Source organism: Borostomias antarcticus, assembly GCF_949987555.1.
Source record: "Borostomias antarcticus genome assembly, chromosome: 21".
NCBI lineage: Eukaryota > Metazoa > Chordata > Actinopteri > Stomiiformes > Stomiidae > Borostomias > Borostomias antarcticus.
In genome coordinates, this window is record NC_140254.1 from 1,401,611 (window position 1) to 1,411,458 (window position 9,848).

Genomic DNA, 9,848 nt, shown 5'->3' on the forward strand with positions numbered 1-9,848 from the left:
TCATCCTGGGCATGACCTCATATGAACCCAGATAGGATCTTTCTCAAGCTACCTGCCAAGTGAGAAGCCAGATGATTTCACAAGCAATCAAGGGCTGTATGTAAATGTCACAGGTCCTCTGGAATATGTAGAGAGTGGGTCGCATGCCCACCTCCCTTGTTCTCTGTAAAGCGCATTGTGTTGCCTCTGGGTATGAAATGCGCTATACAAATAAAGCTTTGATTGATTGATTGATTGATATGTAACATGGAGGTTTCAGCAGTTTCCACAAAATGTTTGTTAAAATAAAGGCACCACGATGGATAAAATAACTAAACAAAACACTAAACAATAAAACCAGGTAGACACTCAATAAGTGAGTTACATGCTCACAAACTTACAAAACAGGAAACACCAGGGACTGGCAGCCTACAGTACTATTTACAGTAAAACGTGTTGATGTGCTGTGGGCTCAATTTTTGATATTTCAAAAATGTGTGTAGATCCTTTGTGCAAGACAGTCTGAAGATGCAATGTAGTAATTGTGGTGTCAATTGACCACAAATGTGGGAGGAGATTTTTTGATAAGTTTTACAGTTTTTGAGAAATATGAATCTTTTTAAACATTGTTTTAAACTTGCTGCTGTAGCGCCACCATCAGGACTATTGGCCCACGCAGGCTGAGGACTATTGGCATAGGACTGGAACTATGTGCACAGTTTGGTGATTTTTCATGCATGGGAAGTCAGACTTCCTAGGAAGAAGAAGACAAGCCGAGCTGCCCGGCCCCTAATGACAGAGAGAAGGATACAAAAAGGAGAATGGTACAGAGACAGCAGCCATCGTAAAACAAAGTGAGCATTTCTATTTCTGTCAGGCACACTCAGAGTTCAAATTTCAGAGGTGATTAAATATGGGAGACACTCCCAAAACACACTAGGCCACCCCCTAAAATATAATATAGCAACCCCTAGAACTTTGGTTGATAGGCTACAGATCATTCAGAAAGTAGCCTCAGACCCTTTCACTTTACATTTTGTTTCGTTACAACTTTATTCGAAAATGTATTAATTTTTTCACCTCATCAGTCTACACACAATACCCCATAATGACAATGTGAAAACAGGTTTAAACATTTTTGCACACTTATTAAAAATAAAAAATACTGAAATATCACACAAGTATTCAGACCTATTGGCAGCGTCGTCTTCTTGGGTATGACCCGACAAGCTTGACACATCGTTTGGTGAATTTCTCCCGTTCTTCTCTGTAGAAACATCTCAAGGATGATCAATGGAAAAAGCATGTATCTGAGCTCAATTTTGAGTATCATAGCAAAGTATCTGAGTACTTATGTACCTAAATCCTGACTACAAATGTGCATAGATGTAGGGTGATAATGGTCAGATTAGAGGCATTCTAATCTCAAATTCTATCTAGTTTGTGCATTATTATTATACTGTTTGAAACTGTTTTACTGGCCACCACAACGCTGAACATGAAACCAAAATATATAAACATTAAGGGGTACTAGAAAGTTATAAACAAGTTGCCTACGTTATAAAATAGCCTCTGTGTAATATTCAACAGCAGCTGTTCATGATGGACACATGCAATTGGAACTGGGGGGCCGCTTGGCAGCCAGACACACAGAGAAAGGGACAGATATAGTGGCACCAAGCAAAGTTTGCATAGCCACTTATTTTAGGTTAGGAGTCAAAGGTTTATGTCAGGGGTTAAAGTGAGGCACAAAAGTCAAGAACACATTTGGTTTGGAGTTTAAGGCAAAGGTCACATCCAAGGATTAATGTTGTCTTTTAATAGTTACATTAGCAAAGGGCTAAATTACAATTTAACCAGGTGGTGCTGGAAAAGACACAATTTGATACGATTATCTATTCTAACTCTCCACCAGATGCCAGGTATTTAAAATAGTGTTCTATATACTTTCTATGTATCAAAATGTGTTCAAATATTCAAGGAGCATCTGATTTATTAGATGTTGCCCCATGTGGCACATTAAACTAGATTTAGTTTAATGTATTAACAACGTAGTACTTACCCCAGCTACAGATGTATTGACAGCCAAACCAATATATGTGAACCCTTCAACCTTATGGGCTTAAAGCTTTATGATGACGATTAGTAAGTTCGGCTCAGGAGAGAGAGACAGAGAGAGAGAGAGAGAGAGAGAGAGAGAGAGAGAGAGAGAATGGGTGGCTCGCAATTTCCCCTGTAACTGTACTCTGTGACTCCCTCTCCCAAGCTGCCATACTGTGGCCTGTCCTGCTAGCAGTGGGGACATCCCCGTGATGGATGGGGTGTGGGACACAGAGGGCCAGAGCAGAGCCATGGGGGGGGTGACTATGCCAGCTATGTACCCCTCTAGGGATATTAATACATGTCTCTTGGCTGACATTGTACCCTAGATTAGACTGGAGAGATGGAGGGAGTGGGGGAGGAGAGAGGTAGAGAAGGAAGGAAGGAAAGATAAGAAAGGAGAAGGAGGAAGAGAGCAAAAGAAAGGGGTCTGCGGAGAATGAATGGGGGAGGCGGCTATGTCATGTGGGTAGCCCAAAATATTCAGGAGTGTGGTTAGGGTCTGATAGATTTGAACTTCTCTTTCAGACATGGGCTCCAAACCATCACATTAAGGGGTTTAGAATGAGATACTATATTGGGTCTGGGGTGTAAGCCCACAGCAGATTGGGATCCTGTAGGGTACAGCTAAGTCCACTCAAATAGGCTGGAGGATGACACAAGCAGAGGGTTTAAAGGATGCTATCCCAGAAGTCGGGTCAGATAACCACTATCACCTGTCATATCACCACAAGCAATATAATCAGTTGTAGAGCAGTGCGAATGCAAGGGGGTATGGTATGGTATGGTATGGACAGAACCAAATATAGACTTTAAGATTGTTGATGTTCAAGCAGCTGAGAGTCAATATGTAGACGGTCACATTCATATCTTTAGTATGGCTTTCTGTAAACAGCAATTGCATACAGTACAGTTCTCTCTTCAAATATGGTCATACAAACACAGTATCATTGCTCTTGTCATTAAGATTCATAAACATTATACAAGCCAGCAAAATATAGTACATTAAAATTAACAAGCTCCAACAAGGCAGGCCTCTTGTTTTAAACGAACCAAGTGAAATAGGGTTGTCTTGATGTCCATTTCTTGAATGTCGTCCCCAAAGAAAATGAATGAAAGCTCCATTTTGAATTTCAAAGTCTTTCAATCTTGATTTCTCCAATCCTCTTCGGGATTCCAAAATGGATGCAGTGCAAAACAACAAGCAGAGTGGGCCTATATTACTGAAGGTGTGCCTCTATACACAGGCTTGGTGCAGCTGCACCTAAAGGAATTAACGTAAGTTTAAGCATAAGACATAATAGAAATCAATTAGCCATCAACATTCTATTTGAAACGACTCACTAAGCTGAAAAGGTCCACTCTACACCAGACTCATACATCGCATGACAGACAATTAAATACATAATAATTATCATTTGAACAGAAGTGAAGACATTACTGGGGAACTAGTGATCCACTCTAATGTAACTATGTTTATTCAGCCACCTATTCAGCCTGTCCTTGTTTGATAAGATACGTTTTCATTGACTTACTTGTTTAAATAAAGAACAAATAAATAGAAATTATAAGCATCATAAACAGCATTAAGAATCAGATGATCCTAATTATTGAAATGTAAAGGATTCAAGTGGAATGTGTAAATGTGAAATTAATGTATTCATTACAGTATCTGTGTGTGTGTGTGTGTGTGTGTGTGTGTACGTGTCTGTCACATGTGCACGTGTGTTGGTGTTCCTATATATTGGCTCCATTGAAATATCATGAGCTGACCCACCAAAAAATCTAACTCAATTATGGCAAATGCTTTTCAGAAGTCCAGCCCCCAAACCCATCAAGTTCGGTTGATCATACAATGCTTTGGACTCCGTTTCGTGCATCTTCTTCTTTGGAATAACATCTTTGCTTAACTCCTCCCCCTCCTGTTCACACCACTTTGGTATGTCGTCATTGGTTTCGAGATGATTCCAAAAGCGAAACACATCCAAATATTCCAAAGTGAGGAATATAGAAAAATGCCAAATCACACATGTTGCCACTGGCTGTGTACTCTATAAAGCGACGCCACAGAACAAATTCAAATCGAAATTGAATATGATACTTCCTTTTTGTGTTAAAAGAGGAAGACTATTTCACAAGTCAGGCTATTCTGAGAAGTCAGGGGACGACGGTGGTAGCAAGTCCAGCTTTCTTGAAGCCCTTGTTCTGGAAGTGGTCATTAGCAGTGTGACACGGTAGGTTCTCGTGGTTCTGCTCCTGCTTCACTCTCCTCTGGAATGTCCTGAAGATCTGAAAGAAGAAACAATTCTATCAGCAATGTACACATCTTTATAACGGTGTTACACCAGTGCCTTTCAGAGGTCATAATCCCAATCATGTAGGGACATCCTCAGAAGAATGTAGAAACCTCAGCAATGTGATTCTCTTCATGGAGTAGAGAGAGAGAGAGAGAGAGAGAGAGAGATAGAGAGAGGGAGGGAGGGAGAGAGAGAGAGAGAGGGAGGGAGAGAGAGAGAGAGGGGCCTGGAGAGATATCTCCTCCCACACACCTACTGTAACACAGAGAGTGATGAACGGATGTGAGGTGAGTTTTAGAAATGCACGCACACACACACTAGGGCTGGGACTTTTGCCCAAAAATCATATTCGAAGTTCGTTTATTTATTAATAATAATATTCGAATATATTCGAATTATTATTAATAATATTTTTTACCATTAAATTCTTACAGAAAGACCTACCTAGGTTTTAAAATAAAGTTGTGCACATTCTGTCCACTAGTGGGCATTGTATCATAGGCAATATCGATAAGCAATGATGTTTTCAGAATGATTTTTTTATCAGATGTCTTAGTTATATCAAGATTAACTGCGAGGGGAGTCCCAGCCCAGCTGATAACCCTCCGTTGCGGGTTGGGGGGAAGCAACGGTCGGCTGGGATCCTGCCTCTCATAGTTAACCAGCAACTGGTCAGTGGACGGTACCAGGCAGCCAACGCTATGTCTGAATCAAAGAAGGTTATCAAACTAGCTGGCTAGGATCATTTAAGCATAACAATCCAACGGCTCCAACTCCCCCAAAAGAACCCCTCCACTGCACAAGCACCAACCCCAATAATAATAATAATAATAATAATAATAAGCACAAGCTACCGAGTGCAACGTTAGCCTTGCTAACGGAGATAATGCATTTGGAGGAGAGTTGCAGCTGGTGCTAAACGAGGCAAAGGAAGAATATTTTGTGGACTATTATCACATCCATTTCACAGTTGTGATTATACAGAAAGGTGAGGATCGAGCGTGTTGGATGACCAACTCAAATGCCTGGCTAGCTCAATATTGTTGTGAGCCGGAGCCCGTCGCTTTCACTGGATGACTCGTGAAGCATGCTACATTTATCTCGCATACTAAACATGTTTTCGTGGAGTAGTATAGGTATGTACTAAATCGCATGTAGTAGGCGAGTTGCAGTATGTACTATATAGTATGTAATATGGACATTCGGACACGGCCCAAGCTCCTTGGTAAGGGCTGGGTAAGGGCGATCAACCTCCTTGTTTACATTTTTACTTGCTTACCGATTGGCTATTTGGATCCTGCCGTCACAGTCATACAACGACTATTTTTTAGTAACTAGTTAGTAGTTACTAGTTAAGACAACGCCTAAATTGCCGTGGTGCAACCGAAATTAGACACCAAACTAATATGCGACTAACTAGTAGCAACTAAGAGTTTAGTCAGTGTTTAGGCATGACTACATGCTTGGGTTTATGGTGCGTTCCAGGCAACCCGTAACTCGTGTTTTTCCGACGTCCTACACGTGAAAATGCTCTGGAATGGCAGTAGCCTACATCGATCTGTACGAGTTCACGGGTGGGAAGTTACGGGTTTGACTGCCATTCCAGAGCATTTTCACGTGTAGGAGGTCGGAAAAACACGAGTTACGGGTTGCCTGGAACGCGTGCTAACTAACGTCACCTCCTACAGGAGCCCAGGTGTCCAATAGCCTTGCTAATGAGCTCGCGATTGCAACTTCACCAGGCGTGAAAAACCCTCTGAATCTGAATCAAAAGCAACGTTTGCTAGCCAACACATTTACAAAAAATTATGCCTATAACAGGTTCGAATATTAAGGGCTGCCTAATATTCGTTCGAATACCAGTATTTCTGTCAATATTCAAATTATATTCGAATCCCGAAGTTCGGACTCCCAGCCCTAACACACACACACACACAGTACAAGAGGTGAGGGGCAGCTAGTGTGTGTGTGATTGTGTTTTTGTGTGTGAGTGTGATTATGAGAAAGTGTGTTTGTTCATGAGACCTTCTGTGCCTCATCACAAAATCGATGGGTTATGTAAGTGTGTGGGTTTGCATCAGCATTATGTAGAGAGCAATGCGATGATCCAATATCTACTAAAGCAAATGATGTCTCTGTATAATGATACCCCAGGAGGGATATCCCTGTTTTGCCATATTTGTTGTTGTTTGTGCAAAATTAAACCACACTTAATTTCCTAACACAGGCACATATATTAACCTGACATGCATAACCATTTGCTAGATCATTTTCCGATCTGGCACAAACGGATCTCTATGGAGAGTATTCAGAGTGATTTGCGAGAGAAACAGAATGTGAGCCTGCAAGATCAGAATGGTCTCATGAGGCTACAAACATATCTGGATACATCAGATGTATAAAGAAAGTCAAATTGCCCATGTCTACATCCCCTATGTCTATGCTTAAGTAGATCAGCTGCCCTTCTTGACCTCTGGGGCTCTCGGATCGAGGTGACTCTTTCCCGTCTTCCTCATCTGACGTCACGTCCACTTCCACGTCGCTGCAGTCCTGAGCGTCTAATTGGTCGATTGAATCGTGGCTAGGAGTGTCTGCGTCGGGGCCCCCCTCACTGGCTCTGCGTGTGTGAGGGGCCTCCTGTAGGAGCAAGGGAAGAAGAGACACGTGGGGGAGCATTGATAGTGCGTTCGTTTATAACTGGGAGGTGGCAAATTGCGACTTGCTACTAGGAATGATTAAATAAAACGCCGCATGAACTCGCACTTCCTCGTCGCAAATTCAGATATGTTTCTCAGCCCCCAGTTGCCGGCTGACGTCAATATCATATCATATCATCATATCATTCGCTATAGCTCGAGTGCACACAGGTCGGAGGAAGGTATTTTGCCACTTGCGACTTCCAGCTCCGACCACAAACGAATGCACCATGAGACTGGATCAGCTCAATGATCAGGCCGGATGCAACGTGAGCGTTATAGCTGACATACACCGCGACATAGCGAGAAATGTGCTTCTAAGAAACGCAGACAGTTCTCCGTCGTCAGTATTCTAGCACGCTGATGGAACAAACATGGCCACCGAAATAGCTACCTGCTCCGAGCTTACAGTTCCGGCGCCGTCCACGGAGACGAAGGTGGCGCTGTTGGACTTCAGGTCGCGGACCTGCCTCTCCAGCTGGACGCGGGCCTTCTCGCTGTCTTTCAGCCGGCCCTCGGCCGCCCGCAGCCTGGTCAGCTCCTCCTGGAGGAGGCTGTGCTGTCTCTGCAGCAGGGTGAGCTCCCCGGCGCTGGCCTCAGCCGCTCCCGCGTCACGTGACAGGGAGCGCCACACCCTGACCGTGGGCGTCGCCGGCGAGACGAGGCCCTCGGGTCGCAGGCAGAGTTCTATGATGGAGTCCTGTTTGATCACGGCGGCCTGGGAGGAGAGAGCCGTTAGGAGGGTAGGGGGTGTCGTGGGGAGAGAGGAGAGAGCCGTTAGGAGGGTAGGGCGTGTCGTGGGGAGGGAGGAGAGAGTGGTTAGGAGGGTAGGGGGTGTCGTGGGGAGAGAGGAGAGAGTGGTTAGGAGGGTAGGGCGTGTCGTGGGGAGGGAGGAGAGAGTGGTTAGGAGGGTAGGGGGTGTCGTGGGGAGGGAGGAGAGAGTGGTTAGGAGGGTAGGGGGTGTCGTGGGGAGAGAGGAGAGAGGAGAGAGCCGTTAGGAGGGTAGGGGGTGTCGTGGGGAGGGAGGAGAGAGCCGTTAGGAGGGTAGGGGGTGTCGTGGGGAGAGAGGAGAGAGCCGTTAGGAGGGTAGGGCGTGTCGTGGGGAGAGAGGAGAGAGCCGTTAGGAGGGTAGGGGGTGTCGTGGGGAGAGAGGAGAGAGCCGTTAGGGGGGTAGGGCGTGTCGTGGGGAGAGAGGAGAGAGCCGTTAGGAGGGTAGGGGGTGTCGTGGGGAGGGAGGAGAGAGCCGTTAGGAGGGTAGGGCGTGTCGTGGGGAGGGAGGAGAGAGCCGTTAGGAGGGTAGGGCGTGTCGTGGGGAGAGAGGAGAGAGCCGTTAGGAGGGTAGGGGGTGTCGTGGGGAGAGAGGAGAGAGCCGTTAGGAGGGTAGGGCGTGTCGTGGGGAGAGAGGAGAGAGCCGTTAGGAGGGTAGGGGGTGTTGTGGGGAGGGAGGAGAGAGCCGTTAGGAGGGTAGGGGGTGTCGTGGGGAGAGACCCTAGGACACCAGCCTGGTGCTTTTGTAAGTCACTGGGCTGATTTTCATTACTGTTTAAGTAAAACAGAGGCACAGGCTTGCGTGTAATCTGAACAACTTTAATTTCATACTAAATCATATATGATATTACTTTTTTCATAGACCGACCTGGAGAGCATTAAGATGAGCACTGAGATTCACCAGCCTCTGACACACTTCCTAAAAGACAAAGAGGCAGCAAATATTTTGTCAGAAATGTTGTAACTATCAATTCCCTTATGGACTGAGACATACACACACGCACACACACACACACACACACACACACATACACACACACACACACACACACACACACACACACACACACACACACACACACACACACACACACACACACACAAACACACAAACACAGTACAAAGAGATGGGATACAGAGACAGAGCTATACTACATGTAAGAGAACATAACATTAGATGCCTCACCTCATTTGGGGGCTTGTCTCCTGTCTGATTCCCATTGCGGTCCTGGGAAATTGATTCATTAACGATTGCAATTTAAGGATAAAAACAAAGTAATGACTAATACAATAGATTCATATTAATGGAAAGTGGTTTATCATATCACAATCAGAGTACAAAACCATAGGCCCATAGTGCTCTCATTGCTGGATAGCATTATAACCTCACCTTTGGCACTGCGGACTCGTGTGCGCCATTGATGACCACGTCTCGACCATCTGGGAACAAGCAAACGATACAGTTACTGTTACAGTTACTCAGCTGTAACAGCTGTTACAGTTACTCAGTGCTCCTCCCTTTACAGCAGTGTTTACAGTAGTACTATGCACATAGCAGAGTAGAGCACTCAGACAGGTATGCGCATAGCATAGTCCTCACACATACCAGCTCAAACCAGCTCAAACCAGCTCAAACCGCTCGGGAGGTAGAGCCTCGGTTTGATCCCAGCTCCCGGCATTGTGCCGAAGTGTGCTTGAGCAAGACACTGAACCCCAAAGTCGTTCAAGCTACCTAGTACTGTCGCCTCATAGCAAGAAGGTCTCCGGGCCTTTGTGTCTGGAGTTTGCATGCTCTCTCCGTGTTTGCAAGGGTTGCAAAGAACCCAATACGAAAAACATGCAGAAGATCAGATGCTCTTCAGTCCTGTCCCTGACCAGGACCTGGACTGAGTACTTGGACTTGGTCCCCGGGCGCCACTGACGAGGCTGCCCACTGCTCCTGGCTGCCCCTGGAGGACGGCTTGGATGGGAGAAATGCAGGGAACAACTTCCACCGGCGACACCTGAA

At 45.3% G+C, this 9,848-nt stretch overlaps 1 protein-coding gene across 1 annotated transcript in view; it reads right to left on the bottom strand.

Moving 5' to 3' along the window:
- Nucleotides 1-4,228: 4,228 nt before the first annotated feature.
- arhgef2a (Rho guanine nucleotide exchange factor (GEF) 2a) overlaps nucleotides 4,229-9,848 on the bottom strand; it is a gene marked incomplete at its 5' end in the record, with an annotated part of 36,822 nt that continues 31,202 nt past the window's right edge. Inside the window, 6 exons of the mRNA XM_084455525.1 lie at nucleotides 4,229-4,368; nucleotides 6,848-7,013; nucleotides 7,467-7,790; nucleotides 8,709-8,759; nucleotides 9,027-9,068; nucleotides 9,231-9,280. Coding sequence (XP_084311651.1) covers nucleotides 4,298-4,368; nucleotides 6,848-7,013; nucleotides 7,467-7,790; nucleotides 8,709-8,759; nucleotides 9,027-9,068; nucleotides 9,231-9,280 — 704 coding nt within the window. The 3' untranslated portion in view covers nucleotides 4,229-4,297. The remainder of the gene's footprint in view (nucleotides 4,369-6,847; nucleotides 7,014-7,466; nucleotides 7,791-8,708; nucleotides 8,760-9,026; nucleotides 9,069-9,230; nucleotides 9,281-9,848) is intronic.